We start from the raw sequence: 19,044 nt of genomic DNA on the forward strand, positions 1-19,044 counted from the left end.
TCTCCTTTGAACAAAGTGCAGTTGCAGAAAGATGCTGCTGCAGTATTTTGCTCAGTAATTGCTAATGATGTTATTATTCCTGACATGCTTTCATTTGATTGTGCATACAATCATTAGGCAAGTGTGATGGAGATGCTGTCTTTCTTTTTGGCCACTGCAGACATCAGAGAAGAGGGATCTACACAAAGAACAGCTTTCACAAAACGTCCCATACATGACGTTCAGGAGCAAGCTGCATCCTTCCATAGTAACAGTGTTAATACCACTTTATAATGCCTTGGTAAAGCCACACTTGGAATACTGCATCCAGTTTTGGTTGCCACGATGTAAAAAAGATGTTGAGACCCTAGAAAGTCATGAGCCCAAAATAATAACAGTTTTCAAGGTCAGTTAATTATAACTTGCCCCAACACTGCAAAGTTATGTGTTGCCATGTTAAAGGTAATGGGGCAGGAAGAACCTTTTCAGTGATTTTCTTGATTAGGCTGCAATAGAGTAATCTCCTTTACTTGGAATAATCAAGTTGGAATTTCCTACCAGAATTCCTACAATGCTGTCAAGTCTCGCTTCTAGTACAAGACAGGATTGAATAAAAGAAGAGTTGGGTAGGAAAAACACACACACACACACACAGGACTTTATTTTATAGAAATTGCAGAATCTAGTTGCTTCTTATGCAGAATGTAGATGCTCTTTTGAATAGATATCCCTTGACTTCCTGTAGTCCACTCTTACATGAATGCATGAGCATAATCCATATGAGATCAGAACTTTGCCAAATTATCAGCAATATGCAGGTGTGGTGGAGAAATTGTGCACTTGTTTTTAAACACACAAATCTGCTTTTGAGAGACCGCCTGCTGCCAATCACCTCCAACAGACCGATTAGATCCCACAGATTAAGCCTCCTCCGAATTCCATCCACTGGCCAATGCCGATTGGCTACCACCTGGAGGAGGGCCTTCTCTGTGGCTGCTCCAGCCCTCTGGAACGAGCTCCCCGTGGAGATTCGGACCCTCAGCACCCTCCAGGCTTTCCGCAACGCCTTAAAAATCTGGCTGTTCCGACAGGCCTGGGGCTGATGAGTTCCTGTCCCCCCTCGAATGGTGTGGCTGTTGATTGTTTTTAAAATTGTGGTGTTGTGTTGTCCGTTGTCTTTCTTTTTTTTCCGTTTGTACCCCACCCACCCCCGACTTGGTTGTGAGCCGCCCTGAGTCCCTCTGGGAATAGGGCGGCATAGAAATACAATAAAATCGAAATCGAAATTTTTCCAGTCAAAACCTTTTATCTTTTATTAATAAAAAGAGGAAGGATGAGACAGAAAGCCAATCCAGAGACAACACAATTTTGAACGTGCTGCACATAAAGAGAGACAAAGGATGCCCCTTCTTGAAAATGAAAATAAAAAGTTGATTTAAAAAAAAATAGCAGGAGGGAAGGGATGAGGGTGTTCCTTTAAAAATATAACTCTTAAGTGTCGAGGAAGAGAAGAAACGAAGGAGAAACAGCAATGTAAAAAAAATTCAGTAAACAAAGCCAACTTTTTGTCTTTGCACATGACTCTTCTGAGCAACCTCTTCAGACATCCAGATCATTTCATTTAATGATACAAACTGAATTCTTCTATCAAGCCCATATCCCGGTTACTTGAAGCTCACAGTTTCTTAGCTTTAAAAGTCATCAGTAAAAATAGTTATAAATTAAATTCAATCTCTGACATTTGGTTTTGTTGTTTAAAAATATAAATGAATAATTATTTTCTAATTAACGTACTTCCATTCTTCAGGTTGAATGATAAAGCCACTGCAGAGAGGAGACAAAAGATAAAATTAGGAAAAGCACTGTGGTGGGGAGGTGAGAGAAAATAAATAGTGTTCTTGAAATTCTTTTAAAAACTCTTAATTGCTCTACTTTAGATTCTGGCAATCATTTTGCCCTGAAATGAGTTTGACAGGTCTTCTAAAAAAAAAGGTAATTAAAAGAAGTGTTTCAAATAGAGTTGGATATTCAGCAAATCCAGAAAAGAAAATTTCTCTTTTTCATCTCTGATTGAAGTTACCTAAAATGGAAAGTACCGGAAAACCTTTTTAAAAAACCCTAAAAATAACAAGAAGCAGAACTTGATGAAATCAGTAGGTTCTCAAGTTCAAAGCTATGGTGATCAGAGTACAGAGAATTTCTGTAACACAACCTACAACAGCTCAATGCCCTTCATGTATGGAATCAAAGTTGGGCATTAATGGGGCATTAGAAGTCAAAAATATCTGGAGGTCAGCTGACTAGGAAGAGATCTAATTTATAAATATCTAATGTAAACAGGAGGTCTACAATGCTAAGACATTGATTAAATTAATTGCAACTCTACTACATTACAACCATACATTAGTAAACATAACTAATAAAGACAAGGTAAAACTGAGATCAGCCCCAGCCCAACTCCATATAATTAGTCATGCAGATTTCCTGACAACATCACAATTTGCCATTGCTGCTTCTCCTTTCAATCAAGGTGGTTTCATATACATGACACAATCTTTGGGGAATGAAAAAGAAAGTTAGACGCTGCCTTTTTTTGGACTTTTTTTTCCTGGATGACTGCCCAGTTTGGCCAACACAAACCAGCTAAAGCCCTCCAAAACATCTTAAATACAATAGTCACATTATGTAGGGCAGTCAGGCAGGCAGAATAATAGCAGAGTACATCCATGAACACCAACTAGCAGTCAGAAGACACAATGAAAACTTATTAATATCACAAAACATAGACAGACTCAACCATAGTTTCAACTGGGAAACTCTGAGCATCCTAGGTTTAGTCAAGTTGAAAAATGCTAGAGAATTCCTGGAAGTCTGGCACTCACACAAATCAACCATGAACAGTCACCCAGAAATAAACCTAATTTACACACCATTCAAAGGAGGCAATAAAAAACCCTAACAAAAATATAAGAACACAGCCTCTCCGCAGCAGGCAATATCCAGATAAGCAGGGATTAAACACTGGGTAAACAATCAAGCAGGAAACAAAACCCTTAATCAAGGAACTATCAAGGAAAAAACCACACCCTCCACTAAAACTGGCAGAGTAAGGTACTGTATATTAATAGGGACCAAACTCCACATTCACTAGCACCTACTTGGATACTCTATTATTGTAATTGCCATGGGATTTCTATGATTTCTCATCAAAATATTAATGAAGCCCATCTTGCTTAATTTTGAATATATCTCCAGGAGATGGACCCCAATCCCTTTGTTTCTCTCCCAGAACCCCCCTTGATTGTGTCCACAAATTTTAGTTATGCAGTTCCTTGATATTTACAGGTGGGGGAAAAAAACAGAAAACATTTGTGTACGTCCTAAAACAGACTATTAAAAAATCCAAATCTTGACCTCATCTTACTTTTTCTTTGCCCCTTTCACTGCATCCATAGCCCTTCCACCATACATTAAATGCATTCCCACATTTCACAAGGACTAAAAGTGATATGATCGGTGTTCCAATATCTAAAGAGCTGCCACCAAAAAGCCCAGTGGGTCAACCTATTCTTCAAGGCACCTGAAGGCAGGACAAGAAATAATGAATGGAAACTAAGCAAGGAGAGAAGCAAACTAGAACTGAAGAGAAATTTCCTGACAGTTTGAACAATTAATCAGTGGAACGATTTGTCTTCAGAAGTTGTGGGTGTTCCAGCACTGGAGATTTTTAAAAAGAAATTGGACAACCATTTGTCTATAGGGTTACAGATATAGGGTTTCTTGCTTGAGCAGGGAGTTGAACTAGAAGACCTCCATTATTCTGCTGACTTTATTACAACTTGAAAAATTACTCAGCAAGAGTTTTATTTCTATTTGTTCTCTTCTAAGCACTGCCGGCAGACAAGTGAAAATCACTGTTAAATTCTAGAAGGAAAAAAAGGTTCTTTCCCATTCACCCACTTTGAACTCAGAGTCACCTTATTGCCTTTCTATGTCTGATACCTTCCTGACATACCTACATCTCCTCCTGTTCCATCTGAGCACAGGAAAGGATCAAGGATGATGGCAATAGATTAAGAACTGCTCATTTAACATATAATTTGCAGGGATGGCTCAGCATACTTACATGTTCATGCCTCTTCTGGAAGGCTATCCGTTTTCTACAAGAATCACAAAGCAAATGATTTCAATTTGTTCTTTTCACACATAACACAGAGGGATCATCATGTGCTAAGAAATACAGATTATGTTGGGGAGAAAAACACATAGAGACTTCTCAATTTTTCAGTGGAAAAAAGCTCAGTTTGGTTTTCATTTGTGTTGAAAAAAAGATACATTTCTGGGGAAAGATAAAGACTATCCTTTAAGTAAATATGTTCCGGAGGAGAGGTAAAAGCTAAGCAAAGCAAACTAAACAAGCGTAATCTGCCCTATTCAACATGCGTGCAAAAGAATAGATGGAACATTTCATACTGAAGAATCCTTGGCCTCTAAAATAATAAAAACAATAAAATCTGTCACTTCCTTTTTGGTTGGGTTTAATCCCTTCCAATACTTAACACTAGAGGAAGCAAGCCTTTTAGTTTATATTAAGAGAGTTATTTATGGCATTGTCTGAATTTCGAAATGAGAGATGTTTTTCAGTATCCCACCTCTGATGTATTACCCAATCCACTACTTAGGCTAAAGCACCTCTTCCCCAAAGGAGTCTCCTAGAAACACGACTTTTGTGCAGAAGTGCGTAAGAAAATTCCTCTCCCATTTAATAGTTTTTCTCTTCCATCACATTAATAACAATCAACCTAGGGGATTTTCTGGTGGCCACATGTGGTCTCAAATTGTATACCTGTGCTCTGAAAAGAGTTTTTGAACATAAAAAAAAATAATGTCATGAGTCTAAGAATAGCTCTATATACTCACTAACTAAATATATACCTGAGTCAGATGAATACAAAACAATGAGACCAGTTGCTCAAAGTCTACTGACCCATTCAATCTGTACCTGTTCAGGATTGTAACGAAACCAATTAATGGTGGGGTGATTTCCCCTCTGCACACTCAATACTGTACTGGTGGATAGGTAAAGGTTCCCCTCGCACATATGTGCTAGTTGTTCCCGACTCTAGGAGGCAGTGCTCATCTCTGTTTCAAAGCCGAAGAGCCAGCGCTGTCCGAAGACATCTCCGTGGTCATGTGGCCGGCATGACTAAAGGCTGAAGGCACACAGAATGCTGTTACCTTCCCACCAAAGGTGGTTCCTATTTTTCTACTTGCATTTTTACATGCTTTCGAATTTATAGGTTGGCAGAGGCTGGGACAAGAAATGGGAGCTCACTCCGTTACGCGGCGCTAGGGATTCTGCCAACCTTTCTGATCGACAAGCTCAGTGTCTTAGCCACTTAGCGTCCCTTGTTGTACTGGTTGATAAGAAAAGTTTAATTTGTACCAGATACATATATCATACAAAACAGTTCAAAACAAATCTCAAAGGTGTTTTTTCTTTGAAAACTTTTTTCAGTGAACAGATCTGTACATTGGGGAAACAAAACAACCACTTCATAAACGCATGGCACAACATAGGAGAACAAAGCAACCAGGACACAATTCAGCAGTCCATCTTCATTTAAAAGACAAAGGTTACTCTTTTGTAGACAGCAAAGTCCACATTTCTGACAGAGAGGACCACTGGTTTGAAAGAGGGGTCAAAGAGGCCATCTGTGTCAAAATTGAACAGCGCTCCCTCAACAGAAGGGGAGGGACATGACACCATCTGCTCCAGTTTACAACACGATCCTTTCAACAGTTCCAAGAAGGTTCTATACCAGGTGTCAAAACTCGTGTCGTCATGTGACATATGGCGACTTTCCCACTTCACTAAAATAGGGGTGGGTGTGGCCAGCGCATGATTCATCCAGCCCATAGCTGAGAGTTTGAAACCCCTGCTCTATACCAATTTGCACCACTCAGGTGATCCTGAGAACATAGATAAACCACCAAGTGGCCTCAATGACTCTCTAAAAGAATGCAAATGACCAGCTGTCTGCAAGGAATATAAATCCTTCCATTCTCCACCATCCAGTCAGAGTTGAAGAAGCTTCTTGGATGAGAAGCGGAAATGTGTTCAAAGAAAAACCAGCAAGTCTAGTTGTCTCATGAAAAAGCACCTTTGGGACAACCATGACCTGGATAACTGAGAATCTTCATAGAAAATTGAAAACAAGAATATTATTTCCTACCTTCTTTTTCTTCTTTTTCTTCTGTGACCCATCTGCATCAAGTCTTTCCACATTTTTGCTCTTCTTTTTCTCTGTAAGACATTTAACAGTAAACAATTCAGATTGCATCTTTTAAAAAAATGTTTTGGGGTCACATAAAAGCACATTCCCAACTTTGAATGATTTTAAGTGCCAGTTGTCCCAAATTCCCCAAGATACTTTATTTCTTGGATTCCAATGCCATTTAAGGAAATGATTACTACAACATGTCAAGGAGCTGCATATTGTGAATGAATGCCAAAGTTGTACTACAAAAATCTAGTGCTAAGACAGTTTTTTTCTACAAACATCCATATTTGCACCAGAATCTCCTATTTATTGCAATTGGATGGGTTTTTTTGCTAAAATTATATGCAAAGATACCGTGATTTGAACAAATCTGGATTTAGCAGATTCCAAGGGCAATGGATCAATTTACCATCCACAGATCCTTCCCCCACCCCAATAAGGGATAAATGCATTGCAAGTGAATATTCCAGATGACACAGTTAAATTAATTTTCCTTCATTTAATCATTAGAGCGCAATTTATACCATTTGCCTATAAACTGCCTCAGTAATGTACTTCAAAACCCTCTCCTCAAATGGACCATTAAAAAGAGGTTTCAATGTGTTGTTGCTAATCTAATCCAGGCATGAGGTCTCAGGTATTTATTTTCTCACTAACTAGGATAGCAAAAGAGGTGATAGAATAAGGAAGTCCGGTGAAGGCAGAAAAATTAGACAGGATTAAGCAATTGAAGTCAGCCCACAAGAAATTTTAATGCAGGTAGTCCTCAACTTACAACAGTTTGCTTAATGATTGTTCGAAGTTACAACGGCACTGAAAAGAGTGATTTATTATTTTTCACACTTACGACCACTGCAGCATCCCCATAGTCACACAATCAAATTTCAGATGCTTGCAATTGACTCATATTTATGCCAGTTGCAGTGTCCTGGGGTCATGTGATCACCTTTTGCGACCCTCTGACAACAAAACCAATGGGGAAGCCAGGTTCACTTAACAACCATGTTACTAATTTAACAACTGCAGTGATTCACTTAACAACTGTGGCAAGAAATGTCGTAAAATGAGGCAAAACTCTCACTCAACAAATTTCGCACTGAACAACATAAATTTTGGGCTCCATTGTGGTTGTTAGTTGGCAGGGACAAGCACTGGGCAGTTTATTTTTATGCTTGTCACCCCGTTTCATTTCACACTGCAAACTTTCAATTCAGGCATATTTGGAATATTAACAGCATATCTGGGATAATGTCACAAGAACAGCTGCTCTGGGGGATTGGGGTTATAAAATAGCCATTTACTAGGAGGCTAATTGGTGTTAATGCTCCTTCTCATTCCCTTTTGTTACTACAATGCTATTACCCCCACCATCCAACACACCTCCTCTTTTTTTCCTGAACAGATGGGCACATTTGTAAATTTATCTGCAGCCATGTGCTGTTATTTTCTATGAATTCCTAGGAGGATAATTCCCAAGTCTTTCTTGGGCACAAAGATAACTCTTAAGGTTGGCTTGTACCATGTTAATGTTCAAGCTTCACATACATGGCACCACACAGCAAGGTTCCACCACAAAACCGCGGTAGACTAAAGCGCGCTCGATGAAAGCGCGTACATGACGTCATCACAGCGCGACGAAAACAGCACGCTGTGAGCGGTAAACTTAAAATTAACGCGAAAACCTTACCCTAACCCCCCCCAAACCTAACCCTAACCCTAACGCTAACCCTTAACCTAACCCTAATGCTTAACGTAACCCTAAACCTAACCCTAACCCTTAACCTAACCCTAACCCTTACCTTTATGTGAATCGGCTTGCTTTAAAAGCGCTTTTTAAAGCGCCCTTTTTTCTCTGCGGTCGTATTTGTCGCGCTGCTGATGACGTCACGCACGTGCTTTAATCGGGCGCGCTTTAGTGGACCGCGGTTTTGACGGGTCATGCACAGCAAATCCCAATAATAATAATCTACACCATCATAGTTGTTCAACTTTGAACTTGGTTAAGAGAATCGTTAAAACTCAAGCGTAACACCATTCTAAAGCGTATCCAGAGTGAAACCAAATCTGCTTCACTATCTGGACACATAAACAAGACAGCTGATCATTTGCAGCTCCCTGGCTTTTCTTCCTAGGAGACAAGATTGCTCCATTTATGGAAATAAGATGGCATTCCTCTGAAAATTTAATATTTTCAGCATCTATAATCTGATTTAACAATGTATTTGTAGTTGAGTTCATTATGTATTATACACTCGTTCTGGAGTGTCTTCAAATAGAAGAGATGGTATGATTTTCTGAAACCCTGAATAAAAATCCTAATTCACCATTTCCTAAACTGTCATCCTCTGAATATGTTAAACCTAGCTCCCTAAAGTCCTTGCCAGCGTGGTCAAAGGCTGGTTGCTATGATTGCCATAAAATGTGCTCCTTTCTCCTCTCTAATTGATGGTGAGATTTTATAAATCCTGTTACAGACAATAAAGATGAAAGCCTCCAAAAGCAAGATAGGCTTATAGAGACAGTGGCAGGGGACTAAAAACAAGGAACTCTGGAGAGGAAAATAACATTATTAACTCATGATTCGGTTCCCAATTCTACAGATATATTCTGACTGTTACTATCAGTGAGTTTTTCTGGAGAATTCGCTGATAGGGGAAACGAAGACTGTTGATTTAGACTGGAGTCTTCTTGAAAGACACAGTGATGTTAGTTTGGACAAAGAATCTTGTATTAGCTATTAAGTATGGAGATAATGCCATGTGTTGGCAAATGTTTTTCTGTCTCAGGACCTGGATGATGTGCCATCAATTAGCTGAAGCTGAAATTCATAAATCAAAGCAATGGTCTCAAAGGTACAAACTTACAAGGAAGTTTACAACAAAATGGATGAAGGAGGGCAAATTCAATATTTTGGAATGGTCAAGGCAAACTCTAGATCTAAAACCCAGGGAAACGTTGTGTAGGATTATGGAAAGAGCAATATACCATGGATGAATAGGCCAGAATTCTTACACAACAACATTAAAGACATGCTGCCAATTGCAAAAAGAGTAAAATAGTTACTGAATTTAAGATAGCAATTATTTGTAGGTTGGGTTATTTTGTTTCTGAAGTATAGTAAATGAAATCTGTCATTTATGTCAAATGTCAACACTATTTCTGCACTTGGTCTTTTTATATGCTTATACCGATATTAATATAGTCTACCTGTTTACTCAGATTCACAGGAGACCCTGGCAAAAATAGGATAAAAACCAGGAAATCTAAAAGAGGACAAATATGTACACAGAACATAATATCTGTTTTTTTTTTTTAACATGACAAAAAATTTCCACCCCACTTTTTTATGTGTACTTTTTTATAGCATTACAGCCTATTTTGTATAGATTAGTCAAGTGAAGCAGAGTACGGAAATAAATGGGTTTTTCCCCCCCTCAGTAAAGAGGGTGACTTATATCAAGATCAGTAAAATCCGAGTCTCCATACAAGAGCCTCTTTCTTTCTTGTTCTCCCTTTCCTAGCGGAAACCTGTGACCATTTAAGTTTGAGAAACCGGCAGGCAACTCAAATGCCTCATCAGGAATGACTGAATTGGCTGGAGCTGCTTTTTTTGAATAGCAAAATTAATAGTGCCCCAGCACCTCTCTCTCCTAGTGCTTACAGCGGCTCTCTAAATGCAGCCTTCTTAAGATTGACTCATCTGTACCGATATTCACAATGTATACAGGTACTGCTGAATATGACCACTCATCAGATTTTGAAGCTAAAGCATCCTTTTCAGCTCTCTTTGTGAAAACTGTAAGCATATTCCTGAGCTGGGAAAGTTGCCTCCATTTCAGTTTTAAAGCCATGTGGCAAAGGAAGCCATTTCCTAAAACGTCTCCTACCTAGACTGTTCAGCCTCCTCCATCTGTTCTTACCAGATAATCAGAAAGAAATCATGAGTAATCATATAGCAGAGCAGGTTAAATATCTGTTTTTAAATACCTGTCAGGGGCGTGATCAGGGTAGGCGTGGCCAGCTTGATGTCACTCATCAAGGTTCATTTTTCAACCGCGACGGCCTCCTGCAGCCCTTTGCTAGTGAAAACAAAGCATGCGGTCTCCCTGGGCCTCCATTTTCACTGGCAGATGACTGCAGGAGGCCATTGTGGCCAAAAACAGAATCTGGGTTGGCCTTGTACTGCCTCCCTGAGCTCCGTTTTTGCTGGCAGAGGCACTGCGGGCTGGTCCTTCCCCGTTTCCAGGGAAGCCCCGTAGTTAGATCTAGGCCAGATCTAACTATCCTGTGGGCTGGATCCTGCCTCCGGGCCTTCAGTTTGACACCCCTGAACTAGGTCAACTAGTTGAATTGACTTGAAGACACCTGCTCACACAAAAGGGCCTATGATAAAAATAAGGGACATTACAGAGCAAACACAAAGTAGGTAAGAGTTACATCACAATTTAAGGAAAACTATTAAGTTGGTGCATCCAAATGTTTTGGACCAACCCTGGACAGAAGAACAAAAAAAGGAAGGATCACAGTGGGATCAAATAACTGGGAATCAGTTCAGATGATCACCTGAATACGAGCCAGCAATGTGCAGCAGTAGCCAAAAAAAATAATATAATCCTGGGTTGTATAAACAGAGGCATAGAGTCAACATCATGTGAAGTATTAGTGCCACTGAATAAAATCCCGGTAAGACCATACCTGGAATACTGCAACCAATTTTGGTCACCATATAGAAAAAAGATGTTCAGACTTTGGAAAAAGTTCAGAGAAGAGTGACTAAGATGATCAATGACCTGGAAACTAAACCATATGAAGAATGGCTGCAGGTTTTGGGTCTGTCTAATCTAAAGAAAAGAATTAAGAGGTGACATGATAGCAGTAGTCCAGTATTTGAGGGGCTGCCACAAAGAAGAGGGGGTAAAATTATTCTCCAAAGCACCAGAGGGCAGGACAAGAAACAATTGTTGGAAACTAATCAAAGAGAGAAGCAATCTGGAATGAAGGAAAAACTTCCCAACAGTGAGGACAATTAACCAGTAGAACAGCTTGCTTCAGAAATCATAGGTGCTCCATCACTGGAGGTTTTTAAAGAGACTAGATAGTCTCTTGTCTGAAATGGTATAGGTTCTCCTACTTGAGCAAGGGGCTGGACTAGAAGACCTCCAAGGTCCATTCCAGTTCCTATTCTATTCTGTTGTGTTCTATTCGATTATTGGGCTCATAAAAGGACTGGGAGCATCATAGAAAAGGGGAAGTAGTTAAAGCAGAACAAGCCCATACAACGAGGAAGGAAGAAGCTGCTGGGAAAAAAAAAACAGGAAGCAGAAGAGTGTTAAAGAACAGACCTAAATATATCTTCCGAAAAGCCTTCTTGCCTACCCATTTCACTTTTCTTTAGAAAAGAAGTATGTTAGGATAGTTTCTTTACACACATGTAAGGAGGGGGGACATCAGAGTGCTAAGGTTGCATATACTGAATAAACCTTTCCCCACATATTACTCCCTTTACCAACACAAAAGAATTGGTAACAATTGGTAAACAATGTCTCTTTACCACATGGGGGCAGCAGAATGCATTAAATAATTGGGGGGGGGGGGGAAGGACCAGGAACATTAATTAGCACCCAGCTTTGATATGCCCACATGGGATAGGGATGGCGTTCTCACTTTTATCAGACTTCTTTTCTTTGCTGTCTTTTTTCTTTGTTGATTTGATGCTGTCTGAAGACTTGGCTTTCTTTTTCTTCTTTTTTAACTTTAACTCTTCCGCGCTCTGCATTTTTCGCTTCTTGCCCTTTGAAGGGCCAGTATCCCCATCTGTCAGTTTCCGTTTCTTGGATGGCTTCTCTTTCTTTACATTTTTCGAGGTCTTGGACTTTGCCTGGGCACCTTCTGGGTTTCCTTGTTCCGTGTCCTTTTCTTTGTTCCCAAGGGGAGCTTTGAACAATGGGGCAAGTGATTCTGGCAACTGTACGGCAGAGGTCTCTTGGGCTTGGCCATTGCTCTGAGCCTTTGCTGCAGCTTTCTTGGAGCTGGTGCTCTTCAGGCCCTGTTTCTTTGCCTCCTTTCCCCTAGCAGCTGCTGCTTCCTTTCCAGAAGAAGGCAACGAAGTGATCTCTGTAGAAAGAAATGTTTACAATTTAGCAACTATTAAGAACCAGATCATTATAAAAAAACCTGCTAATTTGTGGGTAAATCATTCCAACTCAGCATCAAAACCCATGATGTAATATGAATAAATGTTACTTAAAGAACTGGCATAAGCTATAAAAGCTTTTTTGCTTCCCTGTGCTTTGCTGCTTTCTAGCTGCTGACTGAGCATGCTTCAACCCACAAGTTTATTCGGTCATGGCTATATTCCCGTTTGTGCTTGCTCCAGGAAATTCTCAGATACAAGATTTGTATTTGTATTTATTGGGATTTATAGGCCGCCCTTTTCCCTGAGGGGACTCAGGGCGGCTTACATTCGTAGGGAAAGGGGAAGTGCAATATAAAACAAAAACAGTATGTGACTAAAATAAACAGTAAAAAACACAACTTTCATTCAGCATTCAACACTCGGGCGGGGTGAATTAGAAACTTATCCCCAGGCCTGACGGGATAGCCAGGTCTTGAGGGCGGTGCGGAAGGTCTGGACGGTGGTGAGGGTGCAAATCTCAACGGGGAGGTCGTTCCACAGGGTCGGAGCTGCTACTGAAAAGGCTCTTCTTCGCGTAGTCGCCAGTCGGCATTGACTGGCGGATGGGATTCGGAGGAGGCCCAATCTGTGTGATCTAATTGGTCGGAGGGAGGTAATCGGCAGGAGGCGGTCTCTCAAGTACCCAGATCCACTACCATGGAGGGCTTTAAAGATGGTAAGTAATACCCTGAAGCGCACCCGGAAATTGACAGGTAGCCAGTGCAGCTCGCGGAGGATGGGTGTTATGTGGGCGAACCGCGGTGCGCCCACTATCACTCGCGCGGCTGCATTCTGGACTAACTGCAGTCGCCGAATGCACTTCAAGACAGCCCCATGTAGAGCACATTCTATCTTCTCGTCGTACAATTATTTTAAATGCCATTTTATCACTCCACGCTCTTCAGATATGTTTGTCTTACAATTACTAGGCAATCTGGCTAACGGCTGGGAAGTATGGGATCTGATATTAGCTTTTTTTCCCAAGAGGGAATCAAGTCAAGGTTATCTTAAACAGAAGATTTCTGTAGGGTAATTATGCACATGTTCAAAGTATATCACATGTAAAAGTATATGTTGTGCTTCATGCTTCAAATTGTTAGCCTTTTGATGATTAGCTTTTAAGCTTCCACAAGACTCTTTACTGCTGATAAGTCGAACAGTCCCAGAACCAGGACAGAATTCAACTCAGCATTAACATGTTTCCCCAGTTCTGCCAGAAAACCAAAAAGGGACCCAGTTCAACAACACTTTTAGACAGCCCCTTGATCTTTGTCTCTTCACATAAAATAGATACTTGGATTGTGAGAGGGGTATTTTTTTTTTGGTCAAACTTTTACAGCCACCTCTATTTACAAGCTAGGGAATAATTTAAGAAGCCAGCAGAAAAGGAAAGAGAAACCTGATATATAAATATCATAACTATTCTATCTGCCAGCACTCCTGGGACTAATCTGTAAAATCTTATTCTCTTCAGGCCTTCTTTGAGCACACAATAGAAAAAGAATTTGGTGTGTTTCTAAGGTTAATATCTACTGCTATCCAATACACAGCACCCAAAGACTTTCAGTGATGTTGTCAGCAGGCCTTTATTTTAATCATTTGTCTGAAGAATAGACTTTTTCCTTTTCTCCAGACATGAATGAATGATATGGTCAGCAGAACCAAAATCCTCATTTTAAATATTAGGGTTGTGATGAACCATTTAAAGCTTTTTGTTCAGGCTGGTGTGTGTGTGTGTACATAAATAGACATAAATACACACACACAACCATTCTCTCTCTCCCTCTCTCTCTGTATATAATTTATATACACTACACACACACACATAGAACACATCTATTGACTCTAAATAGGGATGACCAAATGAATTTGGACTACATCCTACACCATCATTTAGGATACCCATCATGGAATTAGATCAGGGATGGATAGTTTGTGCCCCATGGAGGAATGCAGGTCCCCTGGATTAGTTTTTCCAGAACTTCCTGTCCATAAATGGCTGCACCAATACTGGGTGGCAAATTGGTGATTTTGAGCACTAGGCATTAAAGAAAAAGATCAGAGGCTCAAAATAGATGCATTAGATTTTTAGCAGGTTAACAGTAATTTGAGTAGTAAAACTAAACACCCCTCAATGTCCCCAAATTTAACTCCACCGCATCACACACCTAACTCACCCTCATCACCCCATGGTCAAGCCCCCAAGTTGTTTATTGACTGGGTGGAGGTTGCCCACATTAGACATTTTAGTGCAGATATGGGACATCTTTTGGATCTCGATCTTATGCAACTTGGAACCTTGCCAATTGATTTGGACTATAAGGAATATAGTTCTAACACAATTGCCTCACACAACACCATCGAAGCACAATATTGTATTAAATAAATTCAGCAATAAAGAACAGTATTGAGCAACCGAAGAAGTTTTTTTAGGACAATATTTTTCATCCTTGGCAGCTTTAAGATGTGTAGACTTCAATTCCCAGAATTCCTCAGCCAGCAAGGTTCTAAGCTCTGTTCAAGGAAAACAATCTAAAGACCTTGTTAAGGCCACTTGGGAATTCCAGAAGTTGCAGATGACACACATTTGGAAGAAAAGCTGGGGGAAAGGCTTGGCCTAATTAATTTTTTAAACAGATATTTCCTAATTTACAGAACTGTTTTACAGTTATACCTAGCTAGATGTATTTCTATTCTGATCTGTCCAATTAAAAGAAAAATACATTTTATTAGGGCAACTTTCTCCTGCACAACAAAAGAGCTTTTACCTCAGAATTTTGGCTTAAAATTTAGTCTTTAACAATATGAAAAAAAAAGTTGCATTACATTAAGAATTAAACATTCTCCAGTCTGCCACTAGACAGTCTGGTCTAGTGATGAAGGCACCAGGCTAGAAAGCAGATCATGAGACCTGCCTCCCCATCCATGAAAGCCAGCTAGGTGACTTTGGCCAAACCACTCTCTTTCAGCCCAACTCACCTCACAGGGTGGTGGTTGTTGTGGGGAAAATAGGAAGAGGAAAGTGTTCAATAGTTGTGCCACTATGAGTTATTTGTGAAAATAATAAAGGTGGGATACCAATAAATAATAATACATCAATAATAATAATAATAAGCCAAGCTGGACAATTAGAGAAAATTTATCTTCATTTAGAAAGAATAATTAAGCCCATAATAAGACCACACATTTTCAACTGTAACCCAATCATTAAATGTCTCTGCATAGGACAAATAGCAGAGAATCCTTCAAAACGTAGTGAGATTTCGTGAAAAACAAATGTAACAGGATCCTTTCTGGATCCAGAAAATATTCACCCAGTTGAAATAAGTGTATAAACTTGGCTTTGGAAAAAAAAGGGAGATTTAAGAGTCCAGTTGCCTCTGGAAAATGAATGTGTTCGAGGGTGGGGACTATAAAGATAAGTTCCTGAATTCCTAAAAAGGGAAATGGGACAACTTGCCACAGTCAACTTGCTGCGGCCAACTCGCTGTAGGACAATTTAACAATTCTATTTAATTTTTTCCCTATTTTTGCCATTCACATTTCATTCCGTCCCTCCTTTTGCATCCTTTCCTTTAATAATTCCATCCCACTATTTCTTTAATATTAGTGCAACTCTCGTCCTGAAGCGAGTTGGTTGTGGCGAATTGTCATAGACTCCCTAAAAAGTGCTTTCCTTTTAGACTTCTGTACCAACAGTTCCTTCAAAGCCCACCTTTTTTTGGTGTGAGAGTTTCCCCATCATCGCTATCACTTGAAGAGCTGTCAGTTGATGATGCTCTGTCAGCAGGAGCTGGCATCCCAGATGACTTTGCTTGAGCACTGACAGAACCCTGTTTGGAGACCAGAGGGCTTGCTGTTAAGAGAGACTAGGAGTGAAGAAAAGAGAGAGAAATAATTTATGAACATGTGATTAACAGCAAGGGCAGTTTCCAGAGTGATATATCCCAATCCAGTGATGGCTAACCTTTTCCACATTGCGTGCCAAAAGAGAGGGGAGTGCAGGGGGGTCGTGCCCACACTCATAATGCTATGCATCTGACCCCCCTGCCCGGGCTTTTGGTGTGCGATGGACCCATTTTTCACCTTCCCCAGGCTCCAGAGGCTTTCTAGGAGCCCAGGGAGGGCAAAAACAGCCTCCCCTGTGCCTCTGGAGGCTTCACAAGGATTCCCTGAAGCACGAAAAACAGCCCGACGCGCAAACTGGAAGACCGTTCCCTAACTTTCGGTTTGGGCGTTGGGTTGTTTTTTGCACTCTGGAGGCGTCAGGGAAGTATCCGGAGGCCAAAAAACAGCTTTAAAAGAAGGCCAAAGTTAGCTGGCAGCGTGCACATGCTCGCTGGAGCTGACAAGGCAATGCCTCACGTGCCCTAACAAATGGCTCCGCATACCATCTGTGGCACGCATGCCATATGTTAGGAATATAATCTAATGGTTGGGTTGGCAATATATAAATCATGTAACAATGCTATACCTGTTTCTTTAAATCATACTGTAAAATGTGATTGGTTGCTGTTTTCCTCAATCAGCCATAAGAGGGAGCCAGAATGACTGTTAGTTCTCTGTTTTGTTAGATGTTGGGCTGATCTGATCTGAGTGTTTTGGAAGCTGGCTGTTAGAAAGTGCCATGAGGTTGCAGAGTACTGGACTGTTTGTATGATTATGGACTATGTTATTTGGATTATCCCTTAACTGAAAGACATTGACTGTCTTATCCATGTATGACTTGGACTGTTTGATGGACTCTGATACCTCTATTTCCACGAAAGTAAAAGCCTATTTAAACTGCAATGCGTCTGTATGCTGGTTTGTGTGTTCTCCAACACAACTCTCACAACGCTTCGCTGAATGTACTTGTTCTCCCAATGGGGAGCTTACCTAACACCATAGGTTGCCTTCATGGTTCCAATCTCTTCAATTAGCAAAATTTATCAGTATCTGTTTAGATACTGCAATGTGCTCTACATGGGGCTGCCCTTGAAGAGCATCCGACGACTTCAGCTAGTCCAGAACGCGGCCGCGCGAGTGATCATGGGCACACCACGGTTCGCCCATATAACACCGATCCTCCGTGAGCTGCGCTGGCTACCTGTTGATCGTCGGGTGCACTTCAAGGTCCTACTTACCACCTATAAAGCGCTCCATGGTAGTGGATCTGGCTATCTGAGAGACCGCCTCCTGCCAATTACCTCCCTGCGTCCCATCAGATCGCACAGGGTAGGCCTCCTCCGAATTCCATCCGCCAGTCAGTGCCGACTGGCGACTACGCGGAGGAGAGCCTTCTCAGTTGCAGCTCCGACGTTATGGAACAACCTCCCCGTGGAGATCCGTACCCTCACCACAGTCCAGGCCTTCCGCACAGCCCTTAAGATCTGGCTATCCCGTCAGGCCTGGGGATAGGATTTATTCTCACCCCGCCCGAATGTTGAGTGAATGTTGTGTTTTATGGTTAATTTTTTTACTCACGTTTTTCTTTTCTTTTATGTCTCGTCTTGCACTCCCTTCCCCCATTGTTGTAAGCCGCCCTGAGTCCCCTCAGGGAAAAGGGCGGCCTATAAATGTTCAATAAAATCTAAATCTAAATCTAAATCTAGTTCAATACTTTTCACTTCATAGCCGTGCTGACACATGAGAGAAATGGCATGAAACAACGATCTACCAGAGCTTTTATTATAGCCTTCCAAATCTGATGTCCATTATTCTGACTGGACATTTTGGAAAGAGCTGTACTTTTGATACTGTATGAAAGATCTGGATGAGGAAGGCTGTTTTAGATATATTATTTATTAAACAAATTTATCTAGCTGCTCAACTCATACATAGCTGAGTCTTGGAGGCTTATATTTAAAAATGTAAAAAAATCTATCATATAATAAAACCATTTAAAAATCCTACCCCATCCCCCATTGTAGTAACAACACAATTAGGTTAGCTACTCGATCAGCTCCATTTCCATTTGTAGCCCTGGTTCCACTGATATCGCCACTTTTAGGGCCTTTTGGAAAAGCAGCAGGATGGGAGTTAATATTGTTCCCACAGGAAGGCATCACCTGTCAGACCTGCCCCAGTCTGATCTCTTAGGAAAGAAAGACCCTCAACTCCATTGGTTACTAAAAGATGTTGGTTGCAGTAAAGTCAGGCCAGAACTAAATTTCCTGTGCTCAAAAGAAAGTTTTCCCCCATTCCAGCCTTCCCCCATGACCAGTCTGTACTCTGCCAATAAGAGTCTGCCTAGGTCAGTGGGCCCAACCTTTGAGGTGTGGCAGTTTGGTTGGGAGGGAGGGGGACTGGCCTGCTGCCTCACATGACCTAGTTTTGAATAAGTGACGGCCCAGTAGTGGGGCCCAACTGGGGGTTGGAGACTCCTGGGATGCTGAGATGTTTAGGGTAATTCACATCCTTTGGATCACCTTGTGTGGTGGCATAAACTGATTCCAAGCTCTCTTGCTTTTTTAATCAAGCTGTCATTCCCCCACCCTCCCAATTTTTCATCACGTACACAAACAGGTTGATTTCCCATTTGTTCCTTCCCATGTTCCTCCTTCCTAGACTTTGATGGCAGGATGCCAGCAAGGCACCAAGCCAAAGACTTGAGAAGGCCCTTTT

At 40.9% G+C, this 19,044-nt stretch overlaps 1 protein-coding gene across 1 annotated transcript in view; it reads right to left on the minus strand.

Annotated features, from left to right (window-relative positions):
• Positions 1 to 1,557: 1,557 nt before the first annotated feature.
• TCOF1 (treacle ribosome biogenesis factor 1) overlaps positions 1,558 to 19,044 on the minus strand; it is a 49,438-nt gene continuing 31,951 nt past the window's right edge. The window contains exons 15-19 of the mRNA XM_087709448.1: positions 16,154 to 16,307; positions 11,928 to 12,377; positions 6,216 to 6,286; positions 4,106 to 4,139; positions 1,558 to 1,803 (exon numbers count right to left, since the gene is read on the minus strand). Of these exons, the coding sequence (XP_087565574.1) occupies positions 4,110 to 4,139; positions 6,216 to 6,286; positions 11,928 to 12,377; positions 16,154 to 16,307 (705 nt within the window). The 3' untranslated portion in view covers positions 1,558 to 1,803; positions 4,106 to 4,109. The remainder of the gene's footprint in view (positions 1,804 to 4,105; positions 4,140 to 6,215; positions 6,287 to 11,927; positions 12,378 to 16,153; positions 16,308 to 19,044) is intronic.

This window comes from Thamnophis sirtalis, unplaced genomic scaffold, assembly GCF_051295495.1.
Source record: "Thamnophis sirtalis isolate CommonGarterSnake01/CBP01778 unplaced genomic scaffold, rThaSir2_p1.2 scaffold_3, whole genome shotgun sequence".
Taxonomy (NCBI): domain Eukaryota; kingdom Metazoa; phylum Chordata; class Lepidosauria; order Squamata; family Natricidae; genus Thamnophis; species Thamnophis sirtalis.